Below are 14642 nucleotides of genomic sequence, written 5' to 3'. Positions count from 1 at the left end.
GGCACACCTTCCCTGTTGGAGGAGGAGAAGGAATATGCACCCGAGGGCTTGGAGGACAGTAGAGCTGGAGAGTTGATCCTGGGCAGAGTTCCGGTTGCCAAAGGAAGACCCAAAGTGACGGCACTGCAGAACCCGAGGGACGAGGGTGTTCTCAGGGTAAGTGTCCAGGGTGGGAGCAGCCAGAGAAGTCCCGGAACTTTGTTTTCCAATTGTGTTGGTCTTCCTCTCTCCTGGGTGCTGAGAGGCTGCCGGCTCATGGGGGGTGCCCTGACTTGGGGGAGTCCCAACTGCTGGTGCCACGGAAGAAGTCCTCAGGGAGCTCACTCAGGAGTCCATCTAGGTCATCTGCGGGGGGGGAGGAAAGAGAGGACGGGGAGACTTAGTGATAATATTAGGGCTCCACGTGACTCAGAGCCAAGGCTTCCGCCCCTCGGGAGGGCTGTCAGGAAGGTGGCTCGCCCAGCTGCCAGCACCCACACTGACGGGCCTGAGGCTGGCCCGCCTTCCACCTCCCCTCTGCCCCCCACATACCCACACACAACAAAGGCAGAGGCAAAACGCCCGGGGCCACTTTGCTAAGAAAGAGGCTCCCCTCGGGCCTTCATGGCTCCTCTTTCCATCCAGAGGTACAGTGCCTGAGCAGAGGTCCCCTAGTGCAACCTCTGCGTTGGACAGAGGGAGAAAGAAGGCCAGGAAGAGTCACTAGATGTGTTCAGAATCACACAGTTCATTAACCTGGTTTCTCATTTGCAGAGTGGGAGACATCATCGTCCCCTCCCCTAAAGTGCCTCGTAGGCAGAGGGGACAAAAGTAACTGTCCCCGACTACAGTTCTTGGATGGGGTGCTTCTGTCTGAGAACTTGGAAACAGAGCTGACCTCAGTAAGCCCTACTGCTACTCTGACTGTTAACAAGGGCGGCTAACATGTACCGGGGGCACGCTGGGTGCCAGCACAGGGCTGCCCACGTTATACTCATCACTTCATTTCGGTCTCACAGGGCCCCTTTAGAGGGCATCTCGTGGTAGTTCATGTTATAATCCCCACTTTACCTGAGAGAACAGGGTTTAAAGAGGTCAACAACTTCCCCAAGTAGCATCCCTTTGACACCAGAGCCCTAGCTTCCAACTAGAAAACTTGCGCTGAATGGACGGGATCAGGCAGCCCTAGAGTCAGTCAGGCTGGAAACTACACCTGCAGAGGCCAGCTCCCAGTCTGGCACAGAGCACTCGATAAACACTGCTGCTGGAAGGACAGAAGTCAGTTTTGGGGCATTCAAACTTAATGAGGGTGACCAGCACTGTACTCAGGGAAGCAGGACTGCAATTTGATTATAACAAAAAAAGTTGCCCCTCACTAGCTACACTGTGACCATCTGAAGAAACACTAGGTTAAATGAAGGGGAGTGAGCCAGCCAGTGTGAGCCTAGGAAAATGGGAATCATAGTAGGAATCCGCATTTGTGTCTCCTAGCGCTGCCCGGCCACCACCAGCAGCTGCCTGGCCGGCAGGTCTGTCCCTACGGTGGAGATGTGACACCAACCACACATTCTACAGGCAACTCGCCTCACTCTTATACTATGACCACCAGCAACCTTCTGACGATGGTTCGGCTTGTCATCAAGCTGACAAACAAGGAGACGGTGCAAGATTCTAGAGAAGATTCCAGCATACAGGGTAGATACTTTTTCATACAATATAAAGAAATGGGCTTTGTGGTTTATCCATTGCTCTACTGTGAAATTTGGTTAACGTCGAGACACCTATCCATAATCCCACAAACTTTGGGGCCAAACAGGGTTGAATCAAAGAGCTAAGGACCAGACCTGGACTGTGTTAGCTTCACCTGGGTAAGGCTCCCTCCTGAGGAACAAGTTGGCCCTCCCCTCAAAGGTCTGTATTTGGGCCTCTCAGGTCTGTATCCTGGTCCCACCCTAACCTCATGGATGTTTGACCCCTCAGCACCACCTGGAGGGCCTTGGAGCTTAGTCACTATGGGGAAATCTGCCTCTGAGGTCTGGCCATCAGTCCACAGAAGACTCAAGGATGGTGCCAGTCTATCTCCCCCTGTGGCTAACAGCACATGGCCTGGAAACTGGGGCGCTTCGGTTCACATTCTTTGTGTTAATTAGTTTGTGGCCTGCAGCCTCGCCAGAGAACACACCACATCGGATTTCTGTTAAGATTCTGTAAGATCCAAAGACTCACAGGAGGAGGAACAATCTGGCTGAGCTATTCAAGAGGAAATAGAAGGAGAACCTCTTTTGTCCTGGGTGGGCTGACGGCCTTACCTGCTTCTGGGAGTAGTTCTTTCTCAGGTGATGCCCCTGCCTCTGGGTTCTGTGCTATTCTGAGGCCTTTCCCAGGCTTCTCGGTCTCATGCTGGAGGCGTTCATGGAAGCTTCCTGGATCCTGGGGACAGAGGATCTGGTTACCAATACCTGTGCCCCTGAAATCCCTCTGGACAGTTCTGCCCAAACAACCTCAAAGGAATAGGTGGGGGCTCAGGAAAGACAGGAGAGAGGAACGTGGCAGCGGCCAGTCACCCAGGCCCATGCTGTGGGGAGGGGGCTGAAACGCCAAACACACCAAACAGCAGACAGTTAAAAAAATAAAAGAAAAACAGAAAACTTTTGGCCGATTTTCTTTTCTAACTCTGCTGGTATCTGATGTTTTAGGGAATCTCTATAACTGGAGCAGAGAGTAAAGACGCCATTCAGAATTATGCTGAGGAGTTCGCCTGGAATTAAAAATGAGCTGTTAACAATCCCCAAACTAGCTAATATATGAACAGGTAATTAACATTAGTCATTAAACCTGTTAACCATGGTTAGCCCTAGGGAATGGAAGTAGAGAAGGGTCAGTTTCACATTGCTTTATTCTGTACAATTTTTTTCAGCAAGTATGGATGACTTGAAATTTTTTTTTTTTGGCCACACCTTGCAGTGAGGGGGATCTTAGTTCCCTGGCCAGGGATCGAACCCGTGCCCCCTGCAGTGGAAGCACACAGTCCTAACCACTGGACCACCAGGGAATTCCTGGGGTGACTTGAAATTTAAAAGGAAATCAAGATGGGACTTCCCTGGTGGCACAGTGGTTAAGAATCCACCTGCCAATGCAGGGGACACAGGTTCGAGCCCCGGTTCGCAAAGATCCCACATGTCGTGGAGCAACTAAGCCCGTGCGCCACAACTACTGAGCCTGTGCTCTAGAGCCCGCGAGCCACAACTACTGAGCCCATGCGCTGCAACTACTGAAGCCCGTGCGCCCTAGAGCCTGCGCTCCGCAACTAGAAGCCACTGCAATGAGAAGCCTGCGCACTGCAGTGAAGAGTAGCCCCCGCTCGCGGCAACTAGAGAAAGCCACGCGCAGCAACAAAGATGCAACGCAGCCAAAAAAATAATTGAAAAAAAAAATGGAAATCAAGATGCTATTTTTAGAAGTGGGGTGATATTGAGAGAATGAAGGTGGTTAGGGAGAAAGATGAGAAGCAGCAAGTTAGAACTAAACATGTAACTTGACTAGATGTCATCTAGTCTAACCCACTCATTTTATAGACAAAGCAACAGCAGGGGAGGGGACAGGACTTGCCCAAGGTTATGTCACAAATTTCCAGCAGAGCAGGGCCATGACCTAGGTCTCCTGACCCCCAGGCCAGGTCATGACGACAACCCAGGATCCCAGGAAGGTGGGGGTGGCCACAGACGGGACACTGTGTGTCAAGTCAAGGCCGGGCCCTGCACACTCACCCTGGAGTGGAGCTGCCTGGAACCCAGCCTCCCTTGGCTCCCAAAGGAGTTCTGGGCCGGCGCCCCCTCACCTAGCAGAGGTGGAAACCAGGAGGGAAGATGCAGAGCAAGTGCTGGCTCACCTGACAGACCATCTGCAGCTGTCTGTTCTCTGCATTGCCACCTGCAGCAAATCCAACCCTCAGTCACTCACTGAGGGCCCCGCCCCATCGTGGACCCTCAACTCGCTTAGTTCTCAAGTGACTCCCATGCTCTCCAATGTTCAGGTCTGCCATCAGACACTCAGGGATCCACCCAGAAGCCAGCTGCTCCTCTAGGTCCTGTTACTGTGCCATCTGGCAGGTGGCTGGACCAGGGACAGGAGGAGATGGCCCTGTCCCCAAAGGGCATCTTTTCACTTCAGGGCAACTGTCCACTTCACATCCCTGCTCCCCAGGATAGAGGAGGGGAAGAAATCAGAAGACCCAGGCGGAAAGCGGCTCTACCCATCCCCACTCCATCTTGCTCCTCTTACCTTGGGGAAGGGCTGAGATGGCTTGAGGAAGTTCCCATCCCCAGAATCTGGGCTATAAACGTGGACCAGGTTGTTGGGCGTCACGTTGAGGTAGTGATTTCGGAGTGAAGGAGAGAACACTCCGATCTGGAGTAGAGAAAGGGGGGGAAGGTGTCCAATGTCCTGACAGAGCGCTAGGTGCTGCCGGACGGCCACCCAGTCCCGCCTGCACCAGGGTCACAGAAATCACTCCTGCCACATTCCTGCTGCCAGAGTAGAACTGCGCACCCCACCCCGGCCCCTGCAGCACGGCCTCCACCCCCACCTGCCCCCTGAAGGATGGCAGTCAGGCCTTCACTCGGCTCCAGTGAGCCTAGGTCTTGCACTAGGGCAGCCACTCTGCCTGGGCCCTGGGAGGGCAGGGAGCCAGAGAGACAACCCGGGGCTTCCTCCAGGGCGGGAGGCGGGAGAGCAGGTCCCCACCTGGAGCTCCCGTACCTGCTTTAACAGCAGCACTGAGCCAGGCTTCAGCTCATTCTGGCGTGTCTCCAGCAGCAACCTGTGCACCGTGCCCTGCATCTCTCCTGCAAACACCACACTGCCCATCAGTATCAGGGCCAAGGGCAGCACAGTGACTGGCTTGGGTCCCGGAGGGGAAGGGGGCTGGACACTGCCTCAATTTTCCTAACTGAAAATGGAGAGGGTGGCTCCTCCTCACCTCCTGACCTCAATGCGGCCACTCGTCAGACACTCCCAGGACTTAACTCCTCACCCGTGGGGTCCTTGAAAACCGCACTGGCGTCCACTGTGCTCCGAGTCAGGGACTTGATCATCACTGCCATGTTGGGGACTTTGTTCCTGGGCAGCTGCTTCAGGGCTGCCTGGTTACAAAGAGAGGCATTTGCTGAGCCAGCCACGTCCCACCTGTAAGGTTCCCAAGTGTGCCAGGGCAACCCAGGGAGGGGGGTGGGGTGGGAGGGGGGCAGAGCACTGGTGTGGTGATGGTCTTCCTTTTCAGAGGGCCAAGGGGCAGTCTACAGGGCTCATCCCATCTCCCTCTGGCAGACCTGAAGCTGGTGGGCCTTTCATTTGTCTGCCCTGCCTCCTTTCTTTTGTGTGTTTATGTGTATGTATTCATATAGAGCTCCATCTCACAGGCCACAGGCAGGAATACATCAGCACATGTACTAACGTGAGTCTGCACGTGACCTTTGACCTCTGGGGAGCTCTAGGGGTAGCAGTGTGTTTACCCTACCCCATTCAGGGCCCAGATGTGCAGAGACATGCCCATAACCCACCTCCACCTATGCCAGATACTGTGAAAAGGCAGGTGAGTGGAAGACACAACCAAAGGGGCTTCATGTTGCCACTCAGAGACAGGCCTGGGGTAGCAGGGAGCAAACAGAGAGCCCCTTTCCTAAGGTGGAGCAGGGCAGGAGGTTGGTGAAAGGGATAAAAATGGTCTTCCCTTTGGGTCTCAGCACCCAGGACCCTTACCTTCCGCAGCACCATGATGATGCTGTAGGTACAGAGAAAACAGGTAGGGTCTCTCTCATCCAGGCCCAGAGCAGATTTCATGGTCAGCCAGGGCCCTCGCCCAAAGTCCTCCTCCACCGATGCCTGGGAACTAGTAACAATCTGGCACAACAGAGCAGAAGGGGAGCCTGCATTAACAGGTCCGCTTTGCTAGAGGCCTTGACTGAGCTGGGATAGAGGGGTGGGAGAGCAAGGGTGAATTCCCTGCAGCACGGTGGCCACACTCTCTCTCTTCGTGTATCTCCAAGTTCAGAAAATGGTGTGTGAAACCTTGTGGCATATCACATCTTTCACTGAGAAGCAATAGCAAAGGTACACTAGCAAAAGTACTTTCACTGAGGCATTTGTTTACTTTAAATCAGGCCCTGACTTTAATTACATTAATGCAAAAGGCTATCTATGCTTGTCTCTTACAACGGACTTGCCAAGTCTTAGGGCTAGGGAGCTCCCACATATATTTATAGGCTTCCAGGCAATTTTGAAACCAATTATATTTTATCTGGGATGCCTCTGGCTTTAACTATTCACCTTATTATATTAAAAAATGCTTTGGGGCCCGTGAGCCATGGCCGCTGGGCCTGTGCATCCGGAGCCTGTGCTCCGCAACAGGAGAGGCCACAATGGTGAGAGGCCCGCGTACCGCAAAAAAAAAAAAAAAAAAAATGCTTTGAATCCAGGTGAGTATTTATTGCTTTGGAGCTGAAATGGACTGGTGGATCTGCAGAGCTACAGCAAAGAGAAAAACTTCTAGAGAGAATTAAAAGCAAAAGTGGGTCTGGGAATGGAGCAGGTCAACCAGAATCCCAGGGAGGAGGGAGGCTGGGTCTCACCCACCAAGAGGGAACCCACCAGAGGCAAGATGAAGCCAGATCCTTCCCAGCTTGATTCCCAGAAACCTGAAAGGCAGGGGTCCTGAGATACAATTTCGACAGCTATTACACTCTCCTCCTCTGAGGGAAGATGGAGTTAGCTGGGCCTTTCTTTCTTAGCTGGGAAAGAAGGCTGGACTCATGGTATCGGTTCACACCCCTCTGGCATCAGGATAGGCTTCAGTTTATGCCAGGAAAATTGCCACCTCCCCAAATGCCCTGTGGTGTGTGACCCCAGGGAACAGGCCGAGCAGCACAGACTCTGATCCTCAGCTACTGAAACATGTAGGGATGTCCCTCACTCTTAAACGATCCCCAGGAAGTTAACATTTGCATGGAATTAGTTACCTCTGTCCGGAATTTAGCCAGAGCACCATGAGTCGGAGTCTGGGGCGTGGAAACCATGATGTCGTCCAGATTTTTCCCACTGTGCTACAAGGGGACAGAGGAGGGGAAGGCGAGAGCAAGCTCAGCAGCTGTTATTTACAAGTACAGCTTCTTGTCTGGGTTACATAATGAGTTCAGGAAACTACCAGGGACAATTAACACATAGTACATCTCTCCTAAGGAAGTCTCAGGAGCCTCGTTGGCAGCTCAAAAAAGATGCTTTGGGGATCGTTTTGGGAGTGTGAGGAAGCTAGAGCTGGCCCAGGAACAAACCCCAGGGCTTCCTGAAGGGGGCGACGACTTGAATAGAGAGGCCTGAGATGAGTAAAAGGGCAGCTTTCCCCACACCCCTTCTCAGGGATCTCATCCTTCCCTACAGAGATCCATCCCAGGTCTCCTTGGATTTCTCTTAAAAGTGCCAGGGAAGAGCAAGTTAACAGGTAGGAATCTTTTCAAACACCCTTCAAATGTGAGGAAAGGGGGTAACCTATCACAACCAGACCAGATCCTCGGAGTCCAATTATCTGGGATCTGATCCAAGAGTAGTTTGATGGACCCTGTCTCTCCACTGCTGCCGAAATCTACACACGCAGCTCAGCCCCAACTCCCCCACGTTGACCCCACACCAGCTATGAGTGATTCTGTGGATCTCCCAGAGCATCTGTGCCTTTGCACATGCTCTCCCGTCTTTCCACTGCTGAAATGTCCTCCAAGACACAGCCTTCTGACACACACCTCCGTAAACCTCCTACTCATCCCTCCAGAGCCCACGCAGCAAGCCCAAGGAGCCCAGTGTCTCCCCAGCACCCAGGGAATGACCTCTACTCTCCCTGTGCCTTTTATGTGTAATCGTTTGTGTCTGCTTCTTCCACTCTCCTGGAAGCTCCTTAGGACGGGAATTATTTCTATGTTAATCTCTGTATTCTCAGGTCCAAGCAAAGTGCCCAACACATACCAGTCTTTAGCAAATAGAAGTGAATGAATCTTTCTGCCCTGGTGCTAGGAAACAGTAGATGTTCAACAAACGTATGGAAATTGTGACATTCTCAAGCCTTGAGCATCTCACATGTGGGTTTTCAAGCATTCAATTCTTCCCACTTCTTCTGACTTCCTCCACAGCTTTGGAAACGCTCCCTCTCTGCACTTCCTTCCTCCCCTCCCTGGGGGGCGTGAAGATCCTCTGGGACTCTGCTGCTCTCCTGGGCCCCCAGCAGCCTGGGGAGCTCAGGCTCTGGCCAGAGAGAAGCTGTCACTCACCTGGTGAGGCAGGAGCCCTGCTGGGCCGGGGAAGCGGCGCGTTTTGGCGCGGGTGGAAGTGCAGGTGGGCTGCTGGGGTGTCCGGTTGGCAGCAGTGACCAGCCGCACCAGGTGGTTCGTGACGATGGGCGTCTGCAGAGCAGCTTGAGGGACTGGGGAAGGACGGGGGCCCTTCAGGGTGCTGACAGGAGACTTGACAGAAGATGCTGGAGCTCGGGGCTGGAAGGGCCCCCGAGGAAATAATCCAGAGATAGTCCTTGAGGGAGTAGCACAGCTTGAGTTGGGAGTTTGTGGTGTAAGAAAATGAGGTTTGCCAGTTAAGCAGGCATTTGGAGACTGGAATGGCTGACCAGGGAAATGATTTTGAGGGCTGCTCTGAATGAGCCTGCCAGCAGCTTGGAGAGGCTGGGGTGCTTGAGGAGGGGGACCACCGGGAGAGACTTCCCAATGGGGCTGCTGACCGCGAACCACTGAGGCAGTTGGGACAGGAAGGTTACCCGTGGCACCAGGCCTCAAGTGGGACTGTGGAGTCCCACAGCGGACAACAGGATACGGGGGCACATCCCGAGCTGACGGGATACCAGTTATGTGGGTTGCAGGCATGGGCCCCTTTTGGCAAGGTCTGCTCAGATCAGCTGCCCGGGCCTTTTTAGCCAATGTTGAGCCCTCCCGCCGCCAGGTGGGCAGGATTCCTGTGGCCTCGGCCTCACGGTTAACTCCAAGTTCCAGCTCCATGACGGGGCCCTCCAGCTCCACGCTTGCCAGGACCTTATCAAATTCATCTTGTTCAGGCCCCTCAAAGCCACCAATCACCTGCTGTTTGCTCTTGAAGGTGAGCTGGGGGTGGGAGACTGAGGACTGGGGTCTTACTGGGGTCTCACTGAGCACTTCTGTCAGTGTCACTCTTCCCTGATTGCCAGTCCAGCTGCTGGACATTGAGACAGGCCTTAGGGGAGCTGTTCCTGTGGAAGGTGGACCTCCAACGGCCCTGGGCATGCCGGAGGTAGAAAGGCGGAGTCCCAGGGCTGGCAGGCCCGCAGCCTCTGAAGGAGCAGTGGGGCATGGCAGTAGCTGGGCCTCCTGTGGCCGGGAAGAGACAGGTCTCAAGCACCCAGCATTCACAGGCCGCGAGCCAACAAACTGGTTCTCTGCATCCTCCACAGCCGACAAGAAATCCTACAAAGAAGCAGAGACAGCAGGTCTTGGCATCTGGAAATCAAGAAACACTCTGCTTTTACTGCTTCGGGCACGTCGTGTGTCTGTGTGTACAGATACTCGCAAACAAGAAACCAAGGTGTGAAAGGCAGTGGTGGACTCTCTCACCACCTTTGACCTTGCCCAGGAGCCCACAACGAGGCTTCTACCAGACGCATTCTAAGGCTAAGTCTTCAGGTAGCTTCTCTCTTTCTTCAGTCTCAGGTGGGGGGTGGGGAGGGGTGGTGGCGGCAGTTGGGGGAGCAGTAGGAGAAGCAAAGGAACCAGGTCAGCCAGGAGTCAAACAAATCATCCAAGGTCACACACCCATCTCAAGGAAACTAGCTTCGTGGTGTCGAGCCTGTACACTAGGCATCTATCCATCTGGTCCTGCTGCCTGTCCTCCACCCACTCCTCACCCCCACCACACACACGCACACGCACACGCACATGCACACACACGCACACGCTTAGTCTTCAGTAAGCCAGAGAGTCCTTGGAGCCTGCAAATAGATAGAAGTTAAATATAGCTTTTCAGGCAGGTAAATGAAGTATGGATTCCGGTTGGGAAGCAAGGGGAGATTGACACCTTCAAGAGCAACAGACCTGTTCCGAAGGTGTCAGAACTGCTGATTTAACTGACAGGAAGGTCCCCTCCACCCCCACCCCCCGCTGCTGCACTGGACTGTCCAGGCTAGAGAAAGGATCTTTCTTGCTTCGTGTATTGTCAGGAGAGTAGCATACTCTAGCAGGACTGCCTTAGGACTTAGTAATAATAATATTATAATTACAGCAGCAATAAAATCCTGATGACCCTGGGAGTTGATGCAGCCCTTTTCCGCTGAAGAGCTCACTCAGACATGATGTCATCTGTCTTGGGAAGGGGGAAAGGGACTGGTCATGGAACAGAAACTTGAGCTGTCAGAGTCCTTCACTCTTAATTCCATTACTAGCCTAGCAGTCCTACCATGACCTGGTAAGACCCAGGAGGGTCATTTTTTTCAGCCCGTAATTACACATCTCCAAAGCTGAAAGACAAAGACAAGGACGCATATCTCCTTGACAAACCTGGCAGTTTTGAATTATTTGTAAAAACAAAAATCAAGTCCCCAAGTGATAACAAAACATCTAACATTTGAAAAACCTCACTGGGTGCCAGGTACCATGTAAACATTTTATCAGAATTCTCTCCATGAGTTCTCATGATGACTCTATGAATAGGTACTATTATTGTCCCTGTTTTATGGATACAGAAACGGAGACTCAGAGAGGTTAAGTAACTTCACAGAACCAGGACTGGAACCCATAAGTACCTTTGTCACTATGTCTTGGGGCCTCAATGAATGAGACAAGCCAGAGATGGAATTTTAAGAGGTCCGAGGAAGGTCTGTTTTTCCCTTCAAACCTCGGGTTCCAAAAGCCTCAAAGGAAGGGAAGCATGGGACTGTGGCTGCCAGAAGGGTCCCTGGTGCACCATTCACCATCTCACTAGGCACCAATTAGGCATCCGGACAAATTCTAAACGTGATTTTTAAAGCAAATCACTGGGAGACAAAAAGGTAGGTTTGAATGGCTTGTCATTGATAAAACTAGAGCAACTCTAGTCTATAAATGTAGTTTAATAGTTTCCATGTACATTAGACTGGAGTCAGGAGGCCATCCTGGCTGTTGGTGTCGTATTCTTTCTTTTTCATCTATTTATTTATTTATTTGGCTGCGTTCAGTCTCTGTTGCCGCACACGGGCTTTCTCTGGTTGCATCGAGCAGGGGCTGCTCTTCGTTGCAGTGCGCGGGCTTCTCATTGCAGTGGTTTCTCTTGTTGTGGAGCTCGGGCTTTAGGCACGTGGGCTTCAATATTTGTGGCACGCGGGCTCAGTAGTTGTGGCTCGTGGGCTCCAGAGAGCAGGCTCAGTAGTTGTGGTGCACGGGCTTAGTTGCTCTGCGGCATGTGGGATCTTCCTGGACCAGGGATGGAACTGGTGTCCCCTGCATTGGCAGGCGGGTTCTTAACCACTGCGCCACCCGGGAAGTCCCTGGTGCTGTATTCTTAAGCAATTTAATTCACCTTTTGGAGATTTACTCATTTAAATCCTGTTTCTTTCTGAAAAGGATTTGAGATAGCAATTTTGGGCCTCCTAGATGAAACTATATCTGTTAGATCTGAGTGGGAAGACAGCTGGGCAGATCACTAGTTCAGTGGTCTCTGGCTGCACCCAGAGATTAGGAATACCCCTGCCTGCGCCCATTCCCAGAAATTCTGATGTAACTGGTGTGTGGTAGGGCCTCGGCAGAGGTGATTCTAACATGCCAGCTTCATATCTAGTCTAACGTGTCATCTTCTGAGGAGAGAGGGGGAAGGGAAGAATGTTTATGGCAGAAGAACGGCCATCATGTGTGATAGGAAAGAAAATGGAAGGCCACAGAATGCAGTACTTTGCCCTGGCTCAGGTAGCCAGTTGGTGACCCCAGGCCTCCTGCTGTCCAGTAACTGTGCTGTCTCTGACTCTCCCTAAATTTTCTTCCCACATCAAGTACGTCATCGTGGGGCTTCCCTGGTGGCTCAGTGGTTAAGAATCCGCCTGCCAATGCAGGGGACACGGGTTCGAGCCCTGGTCCAGGAAGATCCCACATGCAGCGGAGCAACTAAGCCCATGTGTCACAACTACTGAGCCTGCGTTCTAGAGCCCGCGAGCCACCACTACTGAGCCCACATGCCTAGAGCCTGTGCTCCACAACAAAGAGAAGCAACCGCAATGAGAAGCCCACGCACCCCAACCAAGAGTAGCCCCCGCTCGCCGCAACTAGAGAAAGCCTGCCTGCGGCAACGAAGACCCAACGCAACCAAAAAATAAATGAATAAATAAATAAATTTATAGTAAAAAAAAGTATGTCATCGTGAAGGTGAATCCAATCATCCACGTGACACAGCTTCCAGGCAAGGGCCCTTATAATTTAAAGGTATGACAATTAAGCAGCTCATCTTTCTGGTTTTTCATTTGTTTCTAAGACAGTTAAGTGGGTTGTTTACATTTCTCATCATTTCTCAGCCTCTCACAGACAAAAAAAGATATACATGTCAAGTAAAAGGAAACTTGGGCTCTGGGCCTGGGTGTTTACATCTTAAGACCTTCTCTGCCATCTCTGTTCACCAACACTTCTTTACCTCATCTTCAAACTCCTCTTCCACAGCAAACAGCTTCTGCAGACTGCATGCCTGAAAGGAAAACAGCAATTGAGGTTGGAACACCAGTTCCATCCCTGGTCCAGGAAGATCCCACATGCCGCAGAGCAACTAAGCCCGTGCACCACAACTACTGAGCCATTTGCAAGTACATTCTGTCCTCACTCTGCTTTTTCCCAATTCTAACAAGACCATCAGGTTTACTGTTTTCTGTTTGTTTGTTTTTCTGCTAGTGTTGGGGGGAGGAATAAGGGATGAGGAGAGAAGAGATGGGATTTACTTAAAGACTGAGATGACTTAGAATCCTTTCTTGTAAAATAATTCACTCAGGTCCATTTGCATTAATCTTTTTCTTTAAGATTTATTTATTTGGTGGTGGTTGTTGTTTTTTTTTTTGGCTGTGTTGGGTCTTCGTTGCTGCGCACGGGCTTTCTCTAGTTGCGGCGAGCAGGGGCTACTCTTCGTTGCAGTGCGCAGGCTTCTCATTGTGGTGGCTTCTCTTGTTGCAGAGCATGGGCTCTAGGCACGCGGGCTTCAGTAGTTGTGACACGTGGGCTCAGCAGTTGTGGCGCACGGGCTTAGTTGCTCCACGGCATGTGGGATCTTACCAGACCAGGGCTCGAACCCGTGTCCCCTGCATTGGCAGGCGGATTCCTAACCACTGCGCCATCAGGGAAGCCCTGCATTAATCTTGTAATAAGAGGGAGGAAGCAAAGAGAAGACTGCCCACGGGAGCCTGCGTCATTCTTTAGACCCAGCACTGTGCAGTGGGCCTAAGGATTTTGCAACATCCCAAAGGTTTGGCGTTTGGAACCTTTGTCAAACATAAGGGACACTCCCATAAATCCAAGCATGCCCAGCCTAGTGGCCTTGATTCTGAGAGTCAAGCCAGTAGTTTTTATCTAATCCAACACCCAAAAGCTAGGGTCCCAGGAGGGTGGGATGCCTCCCAGTCCACACACAGTTCAGTTCCTTCTTTCTGGGCAGCAGGGCTGCTGTGGCCAACATTAAAAGTGTGTCACTCCTAGAGTCAAGGGCTGTGCCTAACCTCAGACGCCAGAGCAGCAAGAGCTATAGTTAGGGAGACCTATCCCGGAATGTCAAGGATCAGACTGGAAGGGTTAGGGGGAGAAGGAGGGCCCAAGAGGCGTGACGTTTGAGCACACCGGGAAGGATGAACAGGAGTTCTCCAAGATGAAATGGAAGGCAAGAGGCAGGAAACTGAGGCCCAGAGGGAGGTGAGTGGAGAGGCCTTCCCTGAGGGTCCGGGCGTGTCCATGTCGAGCCCTGACTAGGGCCCAGGCCTCCCGATCCCACCGAGCTCTCTCCTAAACCCTAACCCGGCCCGGCAGCTCGCACGGGGGAGGGGCTGGAACCCGGAAGGCAGGTCCTTGCGGCCAGGAGACCGGGCGGCCGGGTGGTCCCAGGAAGGGCATTACCATGGCGACGGCCGGTAGTCTCCGGCCGCGGCTTGGCCGGGTAGACCCCGACTCTAGGGGTCACCGGGGCCTCGGCCTTGGTCCAGGTGGCAGGGTCAGAGTCCGGGCGACAGAGTCTCTGGGGCGAGCTCGGAGAGAGGCGTCTTTGCAGCCCAGGTGGAGGCCGAAGGTGGGTGGTCGGGAAGCTGCGGCTGGCGTCCTAGGCCGCTTTCGAAGCCGCCGCCACTCAGCGTCTCCGCCCTCTTAAAGGGGCAGGTCTATTTCTATCCCGCCGACACAAAGGCCCTTCACCGCAGCCTTCCACCCCGGCCTTAAAGGGAAACGAATGAGCTCTCGGTCGCCCCCCAGCGGCCCCTAGGGCCCAATCCGCTTGTTCAATGCGCGCTCAGGTGAGAGCAAGGTTGGGAATTTAGGGTCCATTGCATCCCATCCAGCCCACCCTCCTCTCTTGTGTTAAGCATACTAGGGACTGAGTACTACAGCGTGACTCTCATTCACACCAGAATCTACCCTGTTGGTTTGTCTGTCTGTTCATCTCTC

At 52.7% G+C, this 14642-nt stretch overlaps 1 protein-coding gene across 1 annotated transcript; it reads right to left on the bottom strand.

Annotated features, from left to right (window-relative positions):
• Positions 1-253: 253 nt before the first annotated feature.
• Positions 254-14127, bottom strand: CUNH17orf53 (chromosome unknown C17orf53 homolog). The gene is made up of 10 exons (XM_029212554.1): positions 14103-14127; positions 12646-12696; positions 8289-9464; positions 6993-7076; positions 5737-5877; positions 5012-5120; positions 4738-4823; positions 4261-4386; positions 2289-2409; positions 254-345 (listed from the first exon to the last, which is right to left on the bottom strand). The coding sequence occupies exons 1-10, from the start codon at positions 14103-14105 to the stop codon at positions 254-256; spliced, it is 1989 nt and encodes a 662-aa protein (XP_029068387.1). The 5' UTR covers positions 14106-14127.
• Between the last annotated feature and the right edge of the window lie 515 nt (positions 14128-14642).

This window comes from Monodon monoceros, unplaced genomic scaffold, assembly GCF_005190385.1.
Source record: "Monodon monoceros isolate NGI ecotype Baffin Bay Population unplaced genomic scaffold, NGI_Narwhal_1 Super_Scaffold_9, whole genome shotgun sequence".
NCBI classification, from domain to species: Eukaryota; Metazoa; Chordata; class Mammalia; order Artiodactyla; family Monodontidae; genus Monodon; species Monodon monoceros.
This window is presented reverse-complemented; position numbering and strand designations above follow the sequence as displayed.

Coding starts and splice junctions, on each gene's coding strand:
- CUNH17orf53 (XM_029212554.1), bottom strand. Junction 5,121..5,736: donor TCATCATGGTGCTGCGGAAG/GTAAGGGTCCTG, acceptor CTTTGTAACCAG/GCAGCCCTGAAGCAGCTGCC. Junction 2,410..4,260: donor CATCTCAGCCCTTCCCCAAG/GTAAGAGGAGCA, acceptor CTCTGTCCCCAG/GATCCAGGAAGCTTCCATGA.